We start from the raw sequence: 20,431 nt of genomic DNA, 5'->3' as shown, positions 1-20,431 counted from the left end.
GTGTGTGTGTGTGTGTGTTCAGGTGGCCCAGACATTCCTCCCTGGGAAAACAGAATGCTTCAGGAGGAGTGAGGGGACAGTCCTGTATTTCACACCAGCAGAGAGATCTCCATCAAATTAATAAATAAATAAATCGTTTTTTTTAAAAAAGAACAAGAAACAGCAAACAACCAAATAAAAGTGGATAACAGACGTGAACATGCAGTTTATGACAAAATGCAAACACTTATAAGCATACACAAAGACATTCAAATGCCTAAATAAAGGTAAATGTTTTTAAAATTCTTTTTCTCTGAGATTGTCAAAAACTGAAATGCTTGGTGAAGCCAAGTGCTATGCGGTTGCGATGAAACTGACTCCACCACGCAGAATCGCCCTTCAGGAAGGTTCCCTGGGCCTGGAAAAGAGCCCAGCCCCAGCTGTTGGGGGCATCTGAACTGGTGGAGAGACCATTTCTCTGCCTCTGTGTGTGAGTGTTTCTGTGTGCGTGTATCTCACTTTCAAATAATAACACAACCACACAGGGAGCTCCAGAACTCAACTTCAACTTGCGTGCCAGCCTAGGACTACGAAGCCCACCCCTGCAATTTCCTACTAAATTGCCCCTCCCCAACCTGGAATAACTGAACCTGGCAGGGGAGTCTTGCTGCAGAGCCCTGATACGGTGACTCGGGAGAGCACAGATCGTCAGGGAGAGCATCTCCCATCCGCCTGCGTCCTCAATGTTCTGAAGCCACAAGACTATGTCCGAGAGCCCACAGCAAGGCAGACACTTGGTTGCATTTAGGAATCCAAAGGGTTTATTCCAAAGAAAACCTCTGCAGGGGAAAAGGAAGACGCAGGATTCAGGAGAGAGCACTGGACTAGGAGAGGCAGGTCTGACAACCCAGCCCAACCCGGGGCCCCATGGCACGGGCAGGCTTCGGAGGAGACCATGTTAGACACAAATGGCGGGGTCCCTGTGCCGCCACACAGCCCAGCAACTAGCTGCAGCCACTCGGGGAAGACTGTGCCCTCTGTTCCAAAGCTGCAGTGGGCCCGAAGGAGTTTACAGCCCGCTGGAGCTTCCAGGTAGGCCTTGAGTGGGTCTAGAAGGAGGACCTGAGCAGGGATCCCACGTCCACACAGGGGAATCACAATTCACTAAATGAGGCTGGAATCTCACTGTGCCCATAAGGGACCTAGCGGAAAGCTGTATCAGACAACCTACTGGAGACGTTTGTCCCTGTATATTGTAATCCATTTCACCCCCAGGTCTTCAGTGAATTTCTTGGTGCAGTGATATTGTACAAAATAAGGAATAAAGCATCAGGGGACATTTGGCCGTCCCCATCCCATCCCTGGCCCCAAAGCCTACATCTCAACATCCACACAGATACCACAGAAGAGTCTCAATGCCAGAAGTGGCCCACAGCAGAGAACATGGCCATCTACTACTTAAAAAATAAATGGGGGAGGGGGCCCAGTGCTATAGTAGGTTAAGCCTCTGCCTGTGGCATCCCATATGCACACTGGTTCAAGTCCTAGCTGCTTCACTTCTGATCTAGCTCCCTGCTAATGTACCTGGGATAGCAGAAGATGGTCCAAGTCCTTGGGCCCCTGCCCCCATGTGGGAGACCTGGAATAAGCTCCTGCCTCCTGGCTTCAGATCAGCTCAGCTCTGGCTGTTGTGGTCATTTGGGGAGTGGATGGAAAGATGGAAGACTTCTCTCTCTCTCTCTCTCTCTTTCGCTCTTGCTCTCGCTCTCATTCTGTGTGTGTGTCTACCTTTCTCTCTGCAACTCTTTCAAATAAATAAAATAAAATCTTAAAAAAAAAAAAGAAAGAAAATAGATGGAAGAACCACATGGGACATTGGCCCACCCCACAGTCCTCCCCAAATACAGCTGAGGAGAGTCGTCCTGGACACGAGGGGAAGAGAAGCCCACGCCCATTTTGTAAGACTCCGCCACCTGCCACCATGCAGAGTTCCTGAAAGGCCCTGCGCAAACACCGGATGGATGATTATTAGACAGTGCGCAAACAGCTGCCTACAAACAGGGCAATGGGGAAACCACGAAACACTAGCCTCTGAATAAGCCATACAGTGGAATTAGGAGATTCTAAATGGAGCCATTTCTCACCAAATTAATAATCCATTACATTTAAATAGGCACCTACAGATCCATTCACTGTTTTGTTTGGGGATTTTTTTTCCTAAAGTGAATTAGTTGCCAACATTTAAAAATCAAAAAGTTCCTATCAACATCCAGATTGTCAGCTTCTGTTTAAAAACCCTGGGGTCTGGCAACTCTGGGCCAGCAATCTCAGAGCACGAGCTGAGAGGGCGAGTCTGGGCCTCAGGATCCCTACTGACCTCCAGCCGCTGAAACCCGGGGTGTCAGCCATCAGCCAAAGCTTAGGCCAATCTAGGTACCCTTTTAAAGGGGGTAGGGCAACAGGTAAAGTTCGTCTTTAGAAAAATAAATCCATCAAAACTAGTTAAATCTTCTTAAAGGTAATTTGGCCATAGCCATCCATTTAGAACATCTGACCCAGGGTACAAATTCATTTGCACCAACACAAAAATCTGTGCAGCCAAGATTGTTCATAGTAACACTGTTTGCAATAGAGAAACACTGCAAGCTACCTAAATGTTCCTCCAAAGGAGACTAGCTAAGTAAATTGCGAAGTATCTGCACAATGGAATCTGGACAGTTATTTTTAAAAGGGAAAGAATCAAGTAGATCTGTTGTACACCACTCAGAACAGTCCCCCAAGAATATATTTTATTTATTTTTTTAAGATTTATTTTATTTTTTTATTTTTATTTTTATTTGAAAGACAGTTAAAGAGAGAGGTAGAGACAGAGAGAGAGAGAGGTCTTCCATCCGTTGGTTCACCCCCCAGATGGCTGCAATGGCCAGAGCTGTGCTGATCCTAAGCCAGGAGCCAGGAGCTTCTTCCTGGTCTCCCATGCAGGTGCAGGGGCCCAAGCACTTGGGCCATCTCCTACTGCTTTCCCAGGCCACAGCAGAGAGCTGGATGGGAAGTGGGGCAGCCAGGACTTGAACCAGTACCCATATGAGATTCCGGCACTGCAGGTGGCAGCTTTACCTGCTATGCCACAGCTCCGGCCTCTCTTACTCTGCCTTTCAAAAAAAATAAATTTTAAAAAAGGAGGCCGGCACTGTGGCAAAGTGGGTAAAGCAGCCGCCTGCAGTGCCGGCATCCCATATGGGCACCAGTTCGAATCCTCGCTGCTCCACTTCTGATCCAGATCTCTGCTATGGCCTGGGAAAGCAGTAGAAGATGGCCCAAGTCCTTGGGCCTCTGCACCTGCATGGGAGACCAGAAAGAAGCTCCTTGCCTTGGATCAGCTCAACTCTGGCCATTGTGGCAACTGGGGAGTAAACCAGCAGATGGAAGACTTCTCTCTCTGTCTCTACCTCTCTCTCTCTCTCTCTCTCTGCTTCTCCTTCTCTCTGTAACTGATTTTCAAATAAATAAATAAATCTTTAAAAAATAAAAAAGAATTGGAAGGCCAGTAAGACATTCACAGGAGGAAAATGCATATAATCTTTTAATTTTTCCATGAATTTTTGAAGTTCCATTATATGTATAGTGTCATCCTATTTATGAGAAAGGTTTTTTAAGAGAAAAATGCATGCAAATGTATAGAAAAACTTCTGGCAGGATACACAAGAGTAAGAGCTATGTAGGGAACAGGTAAAAGAAGCACAAGGATGCTGTTTTCTGCTTTTCACATCACTTCTGTCCCTTTGGAAAATCCTGAGCACATGTTATGCTTATAAATTAAAGGCGATATATTTTAATGATTAAAACAATAACACACACACAAATAAAAAAAAAAAAACAATAACACACTGACCATAAAAGTAAAATTCCAATCCAGAATTTCTACGAAAATCTCAACCACACCAGAAAAATGACAGGGACAGTGGGTCAGGTTGTCATGACTTTCTCTGGTTTCACACATGGAGAGAAAAGTGTCCACCTCACCAGATTAGAAATATTCGATAAAATGTATAAAAAGCACCCAACATCTGCCGACACTCAGGGAGTGCATGTTGTCCACATTCTTATCACTGACTCTCCTTGGCCCTGGTCCCACCCCCACACTGGTCCCCCACATTGTGCAAGCCCCACGCATGTTAACGAATGCATGACCTGATGATCTATTGCAAAACTCAGGACTTGAATTCCAGCCCAGGTGAGCGCCCTCACAGTCAGCCGTTGAAGAAGATGAGAGGGGAGCCCTAAAATCACAAAGGCATTCGCTCGCGGTAGACAGATGGTGCCACCTCCATACAAGAACAACCTCTGTGCCTGTGAAAGTTCCCATTGCAAAGAGATACTCCCACGCAGCATGTATGTATTCCCCCTGAAGATATCCCGCCTCCACCTCCAACAAACCAGCTTGATGAGGAGCCCGAGCTAGGCACCCCCGTAGCTCTTGCCTTCCTTCTGCCCTTCGCGCCGTTGCTAGAGTTGCTCCCTAATGTCCCTGTGCTCCCCTAAAAGAAGGGGTGCAGGAGACCCCAGATCACTCCTGCCCAGATAAGGCGGGGCTCCCAGGCCACAGCCGTCTTCTGCCAGAATCCTCACTGTTCCATGAGAGGTCTCCCTCACCCTCCTTAGCCCCTGGGTGTGGCTGGCTCCGGGGGGTGGGAGCTGGGGTTAAACGTGCCCTGCAGGCCTGTCCTAGGAACCCCGCGTTCCCCTGCGCACCTCCCCCAGCTCCAGGCGCTGCTGGGGAGAGCGCCGGGAAGGGTTCCCACAGTGCATTAGCTCTGAACCCTGGAGGAGGAAGAGGAGTGTGGCGCTCTCCAGCCTCCGTCAATAATTCAGGAGGCTCAGACTGAGGGGCACCAGCCGGGGAGTCAGTTTTCCCTGGACAAGGGGAAAATTAGACTTAAGCTCTCTTATCTCATTAGGGCGTGCTGAGTGCCCCTGCTGCAACTTCTCAGTTGAGGAGTATGCTGTAAACGCGGGGCTGGCCACCGGCCTACACACATAATCAATGAGCCTTTAGCAAGTGCGAATTCTATTAAACAGTCACCCACCCCTAGCACTGGATTTCGTAGAGCAGGATTCTCTCTCCTCTAATCATAGGGATTGACATAAGGTTGCCAAACTGGTGATTTTACCAACAAACAACACTTCCAAACCCACCCATCTGCTTTCATCATCTTTTCTCAAAGAAAAAACTAACACACACACACACAAGAGAGAGTAAAACCACATTCCAGAATAAAAGACTATTTGTTGAGCTAAATAAGCTCAGTTTTTAAATGCAACTCACTATATTGTCTTTATGTTTCTCATTTTGCCTCAAAACTGTGAAAAGGGTGCCATGGACGAGCTCTGATTCCCAGCCTGGCATTTGGAGGCCACCGGGTTAAACCAATTCAGTCGCTTGCACCTGGGTCTGCTGGGGCCTTTCTATGGTGTACCATAAAGCCACCCAGATTTATTAAGTCTCCCAGAAACCCAGGAGGGAGATCATTTCAGCCCACTTGGCAGAAATGGAGGCTGAAGTCTGGGAGACAGAATTTATAGCTAGTGAAGACTTTATTCATCATCTACTCCACATCCTCAGTTCACAGATGAAAAGTCTGGCCTGTGGCAGCAAAAATAATTACTATATGGTGGCCATAATTACTATGCGTTTAGTAGTTTACAGTTCATAAAGCGCTGTTGCATTCAACAAATATTTATTGAGCTAGGATGGAGGCTGAGACCTGGGAAGACAGTGGGCAGAGAGAATTTGGGTGCTTGTCGGTCCTCTCTATTCCTCCGCAGGCCGGGGGCCCCTCCAGCCTCCTGGCTGCTGCTTGGCCTCTGTAAAATGGGAACATTCTCTTGGATGGAGGGTATAAGAGACCTGTTCAGTCAGCATCTCTGACCCTGCACAGTGGTTACCATAGAGATCAGAATCTACCCTCCAGGATATGAATACAAAAAAGATCTTAGGTCAGCGGGAATGCCGGTGCCAGGCCTAGGCCAGCTACTCCCCACCACATGTCTCTCCCAGGCTCTCCTATCCTCGCAGGGTGTGTTCTGTGGGAACTCAACACGTTGGCACTCCCGTAGCAGGTCGCATTCCTGCACCCAGGCTTTCTTGGAGGAGCAGTTTCATGGAGGTCTGGGGAAACATAAGCATCCAACTCTAAGTTCCCTCTTCACCCCACAGAAAAGACGCAGTCAAGAGGATATAGAAGGAGCAGCTGGGACGAGGGAAAGTCTGCGGGTCCAAGCAGGCGAGCGGGCCCTGCAAGGCCAACTTGACGGCGGACTGCGGGGCGCCGGCAGGGGGCGCCCGTGGCCAAAGCTGGCTCCGCGGTGCCGAGGGCCGGCAGGCGGGAAGCGAGGCGGGGAAGCAACCCGCCCTTCGTCCTGCCCCTTGCCCTCTTACTGGGCGGTCGCCTACCCAGGGCAGAGTGCAGCCTAGCCCTGCTGGCCGAGCCATGCATAAAGCGCGAGTACTGCTGGGTGGCTGTACCCGGACGTGGAAGGCGGTGCATATGGCCAGCTCTGGGGTGACCCGCCGGGACCCGCTCGCGAATAAGGTGGCCATCGTAACGGCCTCCACCGACGGGTGAGTGTCGGGGCCCGGCGTCTCCGAGGCCCTAGCTGTCTGGAAACAGGTACTGGCCTCGCGTCCTTTGCCTCCCAGAACCCTGTCATCAGGCCTCATCCGCGGCCAGAATTCGGCCCCGGGGCAGAAAAAGGACTCACGTGGCTGGCCTGAAGCCCCTCCCGATGTCCTCTGGTCCCTGCCCTTGTGCCACTGCTGCCTCCCACACCGCTGGGCCCCTCGCTGTCCGGGCGCTTTGGCGTGCCCCGATCCACAGCCCCACCTAGAGGCTGGGAAGACTGGATCCCCTAGAGAGGCCCGGGTTCCCTACTTCCATTCACCACCAAGATTTCCAGACACCCCACTGGTGTGCCCACTGGTCACCACGGACCTAGACTGGGCACCAGGGTTTTGCACATTTTGGCCTACCCTGCCCAGCCAGTGTCCCCCCCCCCCCCCCACTCTCCACCATCCTATTTCTGCCAGCTCCTCACAGAACTAAAACACAAGTGCATGTCATAGGCTAATAATGGCTGACAACTGCAAAACTTAAAACCCCTGCTCTCGGGGGGAATATGTACATTCCCCCGTGGTGGTCTGTGGAGCTGAGGCTAGAGTCTGGAGAATGACACAGAGCAGTAAGGAAGATATTTGGGACGGGGACTCGGCTAAGTGAGACCTGCTCACCAGGGAAATCCCTGCTGCTACAGGCCCAGCTCATTTCTGCTCCTTGATCACCAGAGGGTACAGGGCCTGGCACTGGGGCTGGGCCTGTGGAGGTGATGCCGGTTCCCAGGAACTGATGCTGGGCGCTAAGAGCATCTTCAAACTAGCTAAGCCAGCTGCGTGGTGATGGCTGTGTCGTTAAGCCTACTTCCGGGAGGGCATTCAGAGGGAGAGCCGAAATTCAAACCTGGAGGGAGGCCACCTCCAGCACCCATACTGTCAGCCTCTGCCCCCAGGGAAGGCCCTCACAGCCTTTGTCTCTCTCTGCCCATAGGATCGGCTTGGCCATCGCCCGGCGTCTGGCCCAGGATGGGGCCCACGTGGTCATCAGCAGCCGGAAGCAACAGAACGTGGACCGGGCGGTGGCTGCACTGCAGGCCGAGGGGCTGAGTGTGACGGGCACCGTGTGCCACGTGGGGAAGGCCGAGGATCGGGAACGGCTGGTGGCCACGGTGAGCGGCAGGGTATGGGCACAGAGCCAGGAGGTGGCAGAAGGGAGCCAGGCTGAACTCTTTCCCAGCTTTCCTGGATGGCACTGGTGAGATCCAACGCAGCCCTGTGGCCTAAAGCAGACTGCGTTCTGCATCTCCACACCAGTCCCCCAGCAATTTCTCCTGCATGCCTTGCTCTTCTGTCAATATCCCAAAGTCGGCCGGCACCGCAGCTCACTAGGCTAATCCTCCGCCTAGCGGCGCCGGCACACCGGGTTCTAGTCCCGTCGGGGCGCCGGATTCTGTCCCGGTTGCCCCTCTTCCAGGCCAGCTCTCTGCTGTGGCCAGGGAGTGCAGTGGAGGATGGCCCAGGTGCTTGGGCCCTGCACCCCATGGGAGACCAGGAAAAGCACCTGGCTCCTGGCTCCTGCCATCGGATCAGCGTGGTGCGCCGGCCGCAGCGGCCATTGGAGGGTGAACCAACGGCAAAGGAAGACCTTTCTCTCTGTCTCTCTCTCTCACTGTCCACTCTGCCTGTCAAAAAAATAAATAAATAAATAAAATAAAAAATAAAATAAAATATCCCAAAGTCAGAATCATCCTAGCCCAGGCAAAGAATCAAAAAGCACTCTCATGCTTTAGTCTGCATTATCCCTTGGGGTATCCCCCCCCAAAAAAAAAAAAGCTGGTCCTGATTTTCCAATAGCTTCCAACCTAGACAGATGAGAAGGGCAAATTGGTCACAAAATAGATGTTCCCATCCAAGAGCTAATAAAATATATCTCTGTTCTTCAGCTGGTAGAGTACCTGGGAACCTACAGGCAGCAACCAGCCGTGTACGAATCACCTACTGTGTGTGGAGCCTTACACAGCATCTCTCTGAACCCAAAAACAACCGAGCAAGGCCAGCCTTGTTCTTCGGGCTTGTGTAGAGAGACGGTCCAGGCACCTGGAGCTACTTCCCAGGGTCCCACATCCAGTAAGGAAAGAGCAGAGATCCAAGCCAGACCTGCTGAGCCCCCTTCCTTTCTGATTACCCACAGACTAGCAGGCACCTCCCCACCAGGGTAGGATCAGGCCTCAGGGGCCCATGTGGACTTTAGTCTCAAAGGCAGTGCCTGTGCCAATGTCAGAGCTGGTACTTGGCTCCAGCCTTCTAGCTGCCCAAGAAAATACGGAAGACCCCACAAAAGAGGCCCCTGTTCCCTGGAGGCTCAGGGCACATTTTATTTCCTGGCATGGAAGGGCAAACCTACCCAAGCGCGGGAAGTATGAGATTGTGCTAACAGATTGGAAGGTTGGCAGAAATAATTTGGACAACGGTTGAAGGAGAGGATCTTAAACGATGGTAGACCGTAGTGTGGTAGATAGTGTTAAGGAACCGTTGGCGAACGCTCATGTGTATATTGCAAGGAATTCAATGTGAGTCTAAGAAAGTCACCTTGTCTGGCACAGGCTGCTGAACAGAGCCTGAGACCCGGCCCTTGATTCTTAGGGTTGGGGGAGACGTGTGGGAGCCAGGCCGGTGACTGGCTGGATGAAATATATACAGTGATTTGATGGCAAAATCCTGCTGGGCCAACATCTTCTGGCTCCCCCAGTTCTACTTCATGGGGTCCTGAGCTAGAGTGGGTGGGACTGGACAGGTGGAGTGGGGGCAGGGTTCTGAATGACCTTACGAGGTGAACAGAGAGTGAGGAGGAACTGAAGCGGAGAAGGGAGCCCTGGTGGTGCAGAGCAGAGAACACAGCTCAGGAGGACTGTGGGAAACGGGCTGCGTGAGAAAGAACAGAGACAGCAGCCTCCGTAGCCTCCCAAAGGAGCGAGACAGTTGTAGGAAATAAGCAGCCGTGTGAGATTTTTCTGGGTTGGTTAGTTTTTTTTTTTTTTTTTTTTTTTTTTTTTTTTTTTTTTTTTTTTTTTTTTTTTAACGCAAGGAGACAGAAAAAGAGATCTTCCATCTGCTGGTTCACTCTCCAAATTCCCCACAACAGTCAGGACTGGGCCAGGAGACAAGGACCTCCATCTAGGTCTCCCACCCAGGTGACAAGGACCCAGGTACTTGAGGTGCCACCCAGGGTGCCCATTAGCAAGAACCTAGACCCAAAGCAGAGGAGCTGGGACACAAACCTGTAATCCAGTATGGATGCTTGCATCCCACATGGTGCCTGAACTGTGCCCGTGGGAGGTCTTGAGCAAGACGAAAGTTGTTCTGGGAAGGATAATCTGTGCTGGTAGGATGGGTAATAGGGAAGACCCCCAGGCCAGGACATTTGTGAGAAGCTGCTGCTGTCGTGTATTGTGTATATCTAGAATAGTCGGGCTGGGACCAGAACGAATGTGCCCAAGAGATGTTAATGGGAACCAGCCGAGATTGTACCAACCTCCTATCGAGGAACTGGAAATAGGAATGTGAGCCAAAAGTGGCTCTCAGGCAGGCAGTGGTGTGGGACCAGGGTTGGCAGGGAGGGACGGGAGACTTGGCTCTCGGGCAGGCAGTGGTGTAGGACCAGGGTTGGCAGGGAGGGATGGGAGACGTGGCTCTCGGGCAGGCAGTGGTGTGGGACCAGGGTTGGCAGGGAAGGATGGGAGAACTGCCACCCGTTCCGCATGTGCTCTGCCTCCTGCCTGCTGTCACCCTGCAATGAGGAAAGCTGCTGCCCTGGGAATAGCCGCCCCACCCCCCCAAGCCTCCTCCTCCCACTGTGAAGCTTCTAAGGACCTGGGCAGTGGGAGCCAGATGAGCCACCTCTCCACTTGATTGTAACTTTCTAAAAAGAAAAACATGACTACCAGGACACGGCACAAACAACTCCTGACCGCGCCTAGCCTGCATCCTCCATCAGAGAGCCTGCATCAGAGTCCCATACCCACCTCCAGCTCCAGACTCCAACCTCTTGCTAAGGCAGTCCCTGGGAGGTAGTGGCGATGGCTGAAGCAGGTGGGTTCCTGCCACCCACTTAGGCAGCCTGGTTGAGTTCCTAGGCTCCAGCTTCACCCCATCACTCCCACCAGCATCCATTGCAGGCATTTGAGGAGTGAACCAGAAAATGGAATATCCATCTCTCTCTCTCTCTCTCTCTCTCTCTCTCTCTCTCTCTCTCTCTCTCCTCCCCTCCCTCTCTCAATTTTTTTTATTTAAGAAAAGAGGACACCTGGGTGGTCACAAGTACCTTTATTATTCATCTTTTATGATTTTTTGTCCATATTCAATCAAACCCGGCTTCCTCCTCCTATCTGTGCCAAAAGACCAGGAGGAGAGCGGGTGGGGTGTGCAGCAGGGCGAAGCTCTCCGGGTGCTTCTGGCACAGCCCGCCATCTCCTCGCCTCAAACACGCATGCTCAGGACACAGCACCCACCACTTCCTGACTTACTCCGCACTTTCAAGTTCATCATCATAGGCCAGGCGTACACCAGAGCCAAAGCAGGTGATGGGAGTCTGCACCAGGACACCAAAATTCAGAGGGCATGAGAAAGTATCAATCCCCACCCACATGGGAGACTAGGAGGAAGCACCTGGCTCCTGGCTTTGGATCAGCGCAGCGTGCCAGCCGTAGCAACCATTTGGGGGTGAACCAACGGAAGGAAGACCTTTCTTTCTGTCTCTCTCACTAACTCTGACTGTCAAAAAGCAAAAAAAGAAGAAGAAAGAAAAAGTATCAATCCTGATGTTAAAAGATGATGTGACTTTTGTGAGATTTACATGTTGACAGCCCAGACGTTCTTGCAGCACTGTAGAATCAACTACGCTTAGCACCTAGTTAGCAAGAATAATGCGTTAAGATGGGAAGCTGGCAGATGGTGCACGTGATTAATAGCACCCCTCTGTGCGCCAAATCTGAAGCACGAAGTTGATGGAGGGCCCAGGGCCCGTTTAGTGCTGCTTGCCCAAGGCATCACAATTGCCAGCTTTGGGCAAATACAAACTCTGGTTCCAGGGTGGCTTAGGATTGAAAACCCTGCCTGGCAGATCCTGCCTGGCTCTTCATGACTGCAGCACGTCCCTTCACCAACCACTTACAGCTGACGAAGGAGGTGAGACGTTGCCCTGTTTTTCTCAGTTTCAATCTCAGTTTCCGCCTTGAATCTTCCCTGCCTCCAGGCAAGAGATAGAGAGAGGGAGGGAGGGAGAGAGAGACAGAGAGAGAATGGTACCATAACTGAATGTAGAACTGCTTTTAAACCCGGGCTGGTGTCCTCCCATCATGGCTCCCCTGGGCAGCCAGTTTCCTAACGATCCCGGCTCACTTTCAGAGGGCTCTGAAGTAGCCCTGTGCTACAAAGTAGGAGTCTAACCTCAGTCCTGTGGCCACTGACTACCTTCTTGCCCTGAGCAAAACGCTTCAACTCTGCCAGCACCAACCGAGCAGGCCGTTCTTAGGCAGCCCTCCTATGTCTTTACTGAGCGATACAAGCACGACCTTAAAACATAAGTCCCCTGGGCCTCCAGTTCATCACCCCTGCCATGAGGACACCAGGCCAGCAGAGCTCAAAGGGCCCTCCGTTCAGGCTGAGCGTGGACAGGTTTGCTTTGACCCCATGGCCACGCATTCAAGGAGAACCAGACAGTGAGGACTTGGGACCTGGAGCTGGGAGGCAGTGTGAAAAGGAAGGGGGGCTCAAAATAGATTTTGAGGCGAGAGTTGAAGCCATGAGATTGAAGGAGCTCCCCCAAAGGGAACGTGTAAAGAGAAGAGCAAAAGCGACAGCCTTTGAAGACGAGGAGGCAGGAAGAAAAGACCAAAAGAAATCAGACGATGTGACCTGGTCAGGGGGGAGCCTAGGGTGGCTTGGGAGAGAAAATGTTTCAAGAAGAGCTGTCATCCTGACGACTGTGCCTTTGTCAGCGCTGACAGGCGCGCCTTCCTTCCTCACCTGCAGTGCTGATCCGGACTGTACTGCTCCCCTAGGCCCTGAACCTCCACGGAGGCATTGATATCCTGGTCTCCAATGCTGCAGTCAACCCCTTCTTTGGAAAGCTAATGGATGTCACCGAGGAGGTGTGGGACAAGGTGAGAGGGGATTAAAATGGCAGGGAGCAGGCCTCCGAAGAAAACACTCAACACAGGCTCGGGGCTGTGCTCCACACGTGGCGTGCACCTTGTAAAGGGGGGGTCCGGGGTGGGGGGGGGCGGCTTCCCCTGCCCTTCTCTTGCAGTCGCTCCTCTTCCCCAGCTCTGGCTCCTTCCGCTTGCTCCCCACCAGTCACCACCAGTGCTGCCTTTCACCAGCTCCATCTCCCTCAACGAGCTTATCTCCCGTCTTCTTGGTTTATTTCCAGAAGACACAGGGCAGCTGACACACCAATAACCAGTGCACTTCAGCTGACACGCCCACTCAGCCTCTTCAACTGCCAAAAAAGAATGGTTTTGCATTAGTTGGGAAACATTAATAGCTGCTGCTTGAGTCAAACCACTTGTGGTGAAATACCCAAAGTCACTGCCGTGTGAGGAACACACAGCCTCCGGGGGGGCGGGGGGGCGGGGGGTGCTGTACTCTCTTCTTAACTGTGTTGTCCAGAAAATCTGAGATCCGGATATCTCAATCTGAGTGCTAGAATACTGGTTTCTCCATGCATGTGTAGGATGACATTGTATTCGTAATACAGTTCACACACCTCAGCTTCTCATCATAAAGCCTCCATTAAAGATTTGTCTTCATTTCCTGAGGTGAATGTTCCTATATGATTTGGAAATGGTTAAATTTTTTTTATGATCTCCCATGGCTTTGCTTTTTTTTTTTTACTCTGATGTGGGTAATTAATTTCTCGACACAAAAGTTTAAGGATGCGAAAGTATACTTTGTTTATCAGTGTTTCACACACATCAAGACCCGCGTGCCAGACGGCTCTGCAGGGAGCCAGTCCCTGCTTCTGATACTCTTTAAAGGAACATCGTTCATGGTTCATGACCGCTGTGAAGAAAGAGACCACGTGAAAATCCCTTCTAAGCCAAGGGGCTTTTCCCTTTTGGTTTACTTTTTTAAAAACACCACAGCGCATTAAATCTAAATGCCATCATTGATCCTCGACATTACCCTGGATTAAAAAAAAAAAAAAAAAAAAAAAACACAGAAATTGGGAGGATAGTTGGGGACATTTTATTTTTGGACAGTATAATAGCTAAGACTAGCATGATCAACTTGAATCATGGTTGTGGAGAGAATGTGCTTACTCCCCAGAATTGTGTGCTGAAATCTTTAGGCATACATCAGTGTCACAGTGTCACCAGTGTTACCTTCGCTGGTTCCTCCAAGAAAACTTCAGGCAGATAGGACAGACTGGGAGCCATGAGGGAATCGGAGTGACAGCTATCTGGCTGTCCATTGCACTATTGCAACTTCTCTGTAAGACTGAAATTTTCCAATATAAGAAGTTGGCAAGCCGGCGCCGCGGCTCAATAGGCTAATCCTCCACCTTGCGGCGCCGGCACACCGGGTTCTAGTCCCGGTCAGGGCGCCGGATTCTGTCCCGGTTGCCCCTCTTCCAGGCCAGCTCTCTGCTATGGCCAGGGAGTGCAGTGGAGGATGGCCCAGGTGCTTGGGCCCTGCACCCCATGGGAGACCAGGAAAAGCACCTGAATCCCGGCTCCTGCCATCGGATCAGCACAGTGCGCCGGCTGCAGCGGCGGCCATTGGAGGGTGAACCAACGGCAAAAGGAAGACCTTTCTCTCTCTGTCTCTCTCTCTCACTGTCCACTCTGCCTGTCAAAAATAAAAAATAAATAAATAAATAAATAAATCTTTAAAAAAAAAAAAAAAGAAGTTGGCATGGCAGCATGGGAGGGGACATCCCAGAAGTACCCAGAACAGTGCCAGGGAACACATATTTGTTTTACCTTGGGACATGAGGATTCTGATTGTGCACTGTGGCCCAGCTTCTCTTCATCCTGACCCATTTCCCAGTAGTGTCCAGCCAGGCATGCCTGCCAGGGGCCAAGAGCATCTCGGTCCCTAAGTCCAGGAGCCAGAGAAGTGCTTGGAACAACCCCAGGTGCCCAAAGTCTGGCCACTTTGCCCTGACCACCCAGTCTCAGGCTCTCCCTGCTCTGAAAACACACGGAAAACCCCGCTTAAATTCAAGGCAGCCTTGAGAGTTTAGGCTCATCTTGGGCCAAACCATTCTTAGCTGCTTAGGGAAGATGAACCAGGCTCCATTGCTTCCCACCTGCACCTCGCGTGTCAGAGCCCCGCTGGACAAGCTGGTGAGAGAGCCTTCTCCCTGGGCCCCTGTGTCCCCATGTGTAAGGTCCAGATACATCACCCCTCCCTAACACCCTGCCGCCCTGCCTCCTCTGCGCCCTCCCCTCATGCTGTTTCCCCTTCTCCTCTTGGCTTCAGATTCTGGACATTAACGTGAAGGCCATGGCCCTGATGACAAAGGCGGTGGTGCCAGAGATGGAGAAACGAGGGTACAGAGAAGGCGAGGGGGCCTGGGTGAGACGTGTCCTGTGGGGGCCGAGGGCCACACTCTCCGCCAGGGGGAAGGTCATCTCTCTTCTTTTCCAGAGGCGGCTCCGTGGTGATCGTGGCCTCCATAGCAGCCTTCAATCCATTCAGTGTAAGACCCCCTTTCCCACTCCCATCCTGTCCCCCATCTCACACCTCTCCACCCCTCCAGCCACCCAAAGAAGAATCAGAGCAGCAAGCCCCTTCCTGCAGAGTCCAAGCCTTGTCCCCGCGAACCCTCTCCTAGGGAAGCAGAGCCACAAGACTGTTTCCTAACGCTGACCCGCCCACCCTCCCGGGGAACCTGGTTGAGCAACGACCCTTCATCAAGAATGACCCAGAAACTAAGGGACCAATGTGTTCTCTTCTTTCTCCCAGGGCCTGGGCCCTTATAATGTTAGTAAAACAGCCTTGGTGGGCCTTACCAAGAACCTGGCCCTGGAGCTGGCTGCCCAGAACATCCGGGTGAACTGCCTGGCACCGGGACTCATCAAGACCAGCTTCAGTAAGGCGGTAAGGAAGGGGGGCCCTGCAGCCCACTGGGACCCCGGAAAGGGCGGGGATACCCACCGTCTTGCACGAGGAAGCCCAGCACCTGAGTACGCTCCAGCCACTTCCACCCACCTCCCCGGGCTTCTCCACATTCCCTGTCTGCACCACCCTCCCCAGATGGGTCGCCCACACACTCCTTCCCCGCACCACAGGGTGGAGCCTGAGTTTCTCACTCGCACGGTTTCACAACCTGTGACGCGGGTGAGAACTGGGAGACCCAGCAAGATGTCTCACTTGGACCTGGAAAGAATGAAACGGAGGAGGGCAGTGGGGAGAGCTGGGAGCCAGCAAGAAATAGGAAGTGAATGGGGGAGTCCCTCCAGCCTTGCTCTCAACAGACGTGAGGCCAGGCTGTGTCCTCCCTCGCTGTCCCCGGGTTTCCTCCTGGTGCCCACGACAAGACTTCTCTTCTTCTTGCAGTTGTGGGAGGACAAGGCACAAGAGGAAAACATCATACAAAAGTTGAGGATAAGAAGGTAAGGCTGTCACAGGAGAGGGTTAGGAGGGTCAGAGACCGCGAGGTCTGGGCCCTGCCACAGCCCCCCGCTCACTGTCTCAGTGCCACAAACAACACAGCTCTGCCTCACAGGCTTCTCACGCTGATCCACAGTGGCCTGAGCAAGGAGCCCGCTTCCTTTGTGTGCGCACACACACACACACACACACACAGACTCCACGGGTATCTGTGAAGACCAGGGACCAAAACCCAAACTGTGCTTTTCCAGTTCCCATTGTACAAAGAGTCATGTTTAAAGCTCAGGCTGGTGATCACACAACCCAAATACAAGGAATAAAGACCTTTCTTAAGCCTCCAACTCCCTCTGTGGGAAGAAATCGCCCCCCCCACACACACACACACATACCCTCTGTGGGCTGGCTGTACTGTTCAGGGCCCTGTCTCCTAACTGCCCTGCCTCTCTCCACTGTCTGGCTCTGGGCACTCCCTTGCCTTTCGTTTCTCCATCTCGTCCCCTCAAGGACAAATTCAACTGGCCCCAGAATCCCAAAGTCCCTGAAGTCCTCCCAAAGCCATTCTGATGCCCGGCATGAGCTACAGCCCCAGTGAATGATCCAGCCCCATGTCCCTCAATCCTGGATGCACACCTGAACCACCCAGGAGCTTTACAAACTGCACATGTCCGGGCCCTACTCCCAGAGATTCTTCTTTGGTTCAGGTGGGGCCAGGGCTTGTGTTGCATTTGGGTTTGTTTTCGTGTGATTTTTGGTAAGCCTCCCAAATGATTGCAACGTGAATCCAGGGTGGAGAACCACTAGTCCAGACGGTCTACATTTGAGTTAGTCTGCCTACACCTCTACAGCATCGTATGGCCATCAGATTCAAGGGTTCCCTAATTGAGCAATCATCGATAGAATGGGAATGAGCACATTCTTACAAAATGAATATGACTTTAAGAACAAAAGCATATTCCTGAAAAGGCTGTCTGTGAATTTGTACAAATGGCAGCATTTTAAGCACACCATTTAGTGTCACACAGACCCCCGACACTTTTTTTTTTTTTCTTTTTTTAGTAAATCATCATTCACTACTTTATCTGACGATTTTGGATTCTGGTGTCCTGAGCTCTCTAGAAAACACAGTGCCTCCAATTTATCTGAATTTACTGTGCAGTGGTTTTAACAAAGTACACTGTTTATGCTTATGCTAAGTGGTAACAGCTCATCAGCACATTGGCCCACAAAAATCATGGGAGAATTTGGGGTTAAGTGAGCTTGGCCTATCAGATTCTTACTCCAGTCCTTGCCTTCTCAATCCCCCAGGTTAGGCAAACCAGAGGAATGTGCGGGCATCGTGTCTTTCCTGTGCTCCGAAGACGCCAGCTACATCACTGGGGAGACAGTGGTGGTGGCTGGAGGAGCACCATCCCGCCTCTGAGGACTTGGCACCGACTCCCTGCCACCCGCCCCAAGCGGCAGGTGGCAGCCTTCATCAGCTGGCCTGCCCCACCTCTGCTTTGAATCATACAGCTCACCGCACACACAAGCAGCTCTGACCCGTGCAGGGGTCCAGCCGCCCCTGCGGCCAGGCTGTTGTCTGATGAGGATTCCCCCTGTTGCTGCGCCTGGAATAAGGTTTCCTGCCCCCTGGAACTCCGCGCAAGCCTGCCCGAGGAGGCCGAGTCCTCCTTGGCAAGGACCAACAGAGCTTTTTCTTTTTCTTTTCTTTTCTTCTTTTCCTGGGCCTCTGGGGGAATGTGAGGGGCTGTGAAAGAGAAGGAACCCGGAGTGGAAGGAGCATGGAATTTCACAAGTTGCAAATGACGTGCAAATAAAACGCAGATGATCGCTTTGCTTTGAACCGACTGGTTATGATGTCTCCCGTGTGCGGTGCGTAGGTCTGGTAGCTGAGCGGCGAACCGAAGCCTAGGCAGGCTGGAACCGCGGGTCCCCTCCCCGTCTCCAGGACCCGAGCGTCACGCTCAGGGGTGGAGGTGTCTGCAGAGCCGCCAGCTGGGCGATGGTGGCATGGGAACTCCCAGGCGCTACTCTCAGCCTCACACCCCCGGGGATGGTGCCAAGGACGCCGCAGGGATCCCCGAGACTGGGCGAGCGAGCGAGCGGGAAAGAGGGACGAACTCCCCCAGGTGTGCGGCCAGGTGCCGTCCTAGCATCGCCCTTGGTCCCCAGCTCCCTCCCGGGTCAGCAAGGACGAGCTAGACGTGTCCCGAGCCGGCAGGGGTGGGGGTGGGGGCCTGAAATGATGACCTGGGGATGGCGTACCCAGGCCCACAGACAAAGGAAACGGGTTCTGCCTACGGTGCCCGAGGAGTGCGTGGCACGGAAAGCAGGGACGCCACCCCCGGCCCCAGTGACGACGGCCGGGACAGCGGGCGACACGCGCCGGGCCTCTCACCAAGGCGCGGGCTAGGGGCTGCGGTGGGGGGGGGGGGGGTCGGCGCCAGCGCGCTCGCGGGGTCTCACGCGGCTCGGCTGCGCGGCGCGCATGCTCGGTCCGGCGGCTCCCGGGCGGGGCGGGGGACCCGGCGCTCCGAGGCGGGGGGAGGAGCGCTCGCGCAGCCGCCCCTGACTGGAGCGGGCTCGGCCGCTGCTGCAGAGCTCAGCGCCCGGGCCCTGCCGGAGCCGGGTCTAGCATGTGCCGCGGCTCCCCGGCGGCAGCGGCAGCGGCGGCGGCGGCGGCAGCTCCTCTGCAGCAGCGGCAGCAGCAGCAGCAGCGGCCGCCATGGCCAAGGCCGGCGTGGAGCTCACCCGCGAGCTGCAAGGTACGAGGCTGCCTTGGTCTCCGGGACGCCCCGTCAGGGAGCATCCCAGACCCAGTGCGTTCCTGCCCGCGGTGCGCTCCAGCCCGGTGCCTCCCAGCCCACCAACTCCCCCCAACCCCGCCCCGGGCACCTCGGCTCCAAGGCTCACCCCTGCCCCTGAATCCCAGCTCCGGCGTCGCTGTCCCCGGAGCATCCTCCGCCGACCCCCTTGCCTCACCCTATCAGGACCTCCCTGTCCTGGAGCCGCCCGTCCCGCTCTTCGGTGACAGGTGCAGTTCCCTTGCACTCCCTGGGGCTCTCTCCCAGCGTTCCCGGCCCACCCGTCGGCAAGGCGTCCGGTCTCCCCCTCGTGAGCGTCCCTGCTTCCCCGCCGGGCGGGGCCAGGCCCGCCCCGCCGAGCGACGAGCGCTGCCCCTGGTCCTGACCGCCTTTGGCTCCACACCCTCCCTCTTCTCGGCCCCGCCCCGGAACTGGCCCTGGAGAACCCCCCCACCCCACCCCACCCCCGGGAGCCGGGCTGGCCGGTGGGGCAAAAAAGGGAGTGGGGAAGCGGCCCTAGATTGGAGCTAAGACCGCGAGCAGGCAGGGTCTCTGCGGCTCGCCTTCCGTAGCCCCCGTCCCAGCCTGCCCCCTGCCCACTCCCCACCACCCACACCTCCAGGCCTCTCCTGTTTGCATGGTTCTCAGAACCTGATCAAACCAAGGCCCGGCCCCCTAGCGCGGCTACAACCCTGACCCCCAGAGGTGGGAGCACAGGCTAGCCCACGCAGAGAGCAGGACGCTCAAGGATATTCGGAAGCACGCTGCGCTGTGGCGATTTCCCACACCTACAGGCGCACGCCAGCACCATCAGGAGATGTGTGTACACACACTTCACAGCCGCCGACTCGCGGGCACACACGCACGCGCGTGCACACACACACACACAAACACGCTCCATGGGGTACCTGGATGGCTCTGCCTGCAGATGGATATGGGGTTCATTTAAACAGTAACTCTTTCCCTTCCCACCCTCCAGGCCCCCCCCCCCCCCCCCCCGGCATAGGAACCACCTGGCTCTGTGCCTCTCAGAGCTCCCGGGCAGCAGGCTCATTCACACGTCTCTGTCCCCACCGATGCCACACTCTGGCTCCCAGCATCTTCCGAAGGCTTTGCAGGCACTGTAGTAAAGACAGACCACCTAGAGGGAGGTGGAAGGGATGCCCCCACGGCCCCGCCCACTGACTCACTGTGTCTGTGTTGATGGCTGCTGTAGTGCGTGGGTTTGGAAAATCCTTCACACCCTCAGAAGTGTAAGACGCACCCTCCCACAGACGGCGTCGTTCCGCCACTGTCCCCTGAGCCAGGGACACCAGGCAGGAGCCAGAGTCTCCTCTAACAGGAAAAGTCACCCAAGAAGGAAAGTTCTTGGTCCTCGTCCCTCTTCTGTCTCTGCTTCTCTCTCCTCTCATCCGGC

At 53.8% G+C, this 20,431-nt stretch overlaps 2 protein-coding genes and 2 long non-coding RNA genes across 14 annotated transcripts in view; 2 read left to right on the top strand and 2 right to left on the bottom strand.

The window, feature by feature from the left end:
• Window positions 1-5,700: 5,700 nt before the first annotated feature.
• Window positions 5,701-6,842, bottom strand: LOC108178296 (uncharacterized). Its single transcript, XR_011380793.1, has 2 exons — window positions 6,742-6,842; window positions 5,701-6,148 (listed from the first exon to the last, which is right to left on the bottom strand). It is a non-coding gene; the product is annotated as an uncharacterized lncRNA (long non-coding RNA).
• DHRS4 (dehydrogenase/reductase (SDR family) member 4) lies at window positions 6,350-18,053 on the top strand. Of its 2 annotated transcripts, NM_001082218.1 has the most exon segments (8): window positions 6,444-6,601; window positions 7,581-7,758; window positions 12,649-12,750; window positions 15,077-15,147; window positions 15,245-15,296; window positions 15,563-15,697; window positions 16,157-16,212; window positions 17,516-18,053. In NM_001082218.1, coding segments are annotated over 8 exon segments (840 nt in total). In that variant the 5' UTR covers window positions 6,444-6,470; the 3' UTR covers window positions 17,631-18,053.
• Window positions 17,519-19,404, bottom strand: LOC138844643 (uncharacterized). The gene is made up of 2 exons (XR_011380794.1): window positions 19,193-19,404; window positions 17,519-18,968 (listed from the first exon to the last, which is right to left on the bottom strand). It is a non-coding gene; the product is annotated as an uncharacterized lncRNA (long non-coding RNA).
• CARMIL3 (capping protein regulator and myosin 1 linker 3) overlaps window positions 18,835-20,431 on the top strand; it is a 15,651-nt gene continuing 14,054 nt past the window's right edge. For all 10 annotated transcript variants that reach the window (XM_051822690.2, XM_051822687.2, XM_017348213.3 and 7 more), the window contains exon 1: window positions 18,835-18,975. In XM_051822690.2, coding sequence (XP_051678650.1) covers window positions 18,936-18,975 — 40 coding nt within the window. In that variant the 5' untranslated portion in view covers window positions 18,835-18,935. The remainder of the gene's footprint in view (window positions 18,976-20,431) is intronic.

Source organism: Oryctolagus cuniculus, chromosome 12, assembly GCF_964237555.1.
Source record: "Oryctolagus cuniculus chromosome 12, mOryCun1.1, whole genome shotgun sequence".
NCBI classification, from domain to species: domain Eukaryota; kingdom Metazoa; phylum Chordata; class Mammalia; order Lagomorpha; family Leporidae; genus Oryctolagus; species Oryctolagus cuniculus.
This window is presented reverse-complemented; position numbering and strand designations above follow the sequence as displayed.

Excerpts from the sequence above, each read along its gene's own strand:
- DHRS4 (XM_051821713.2), top strand. The coding sequence starts at position 6,471 with ATGCATAAAGCGCGAGTACTGCTGGGTGGCTGTACCCGGACGTGGAAG. Across the intron at positions 6,602-7,580 it reads GTAACGGCCTCCACCGACGG|GATCGGCTTGGCCATCGCCC; the intron begins GTGAGTGTCGGG and ends CTCTGCCCATAG. Across the intron at positions 7,759-12,648 it reads GGGAACGGCTGGTGGCCACG|GCCCTGAACCTCCACGGAGG; the intron begins GTGAGCGGCAGG and ends CTGCTCCCCTAG.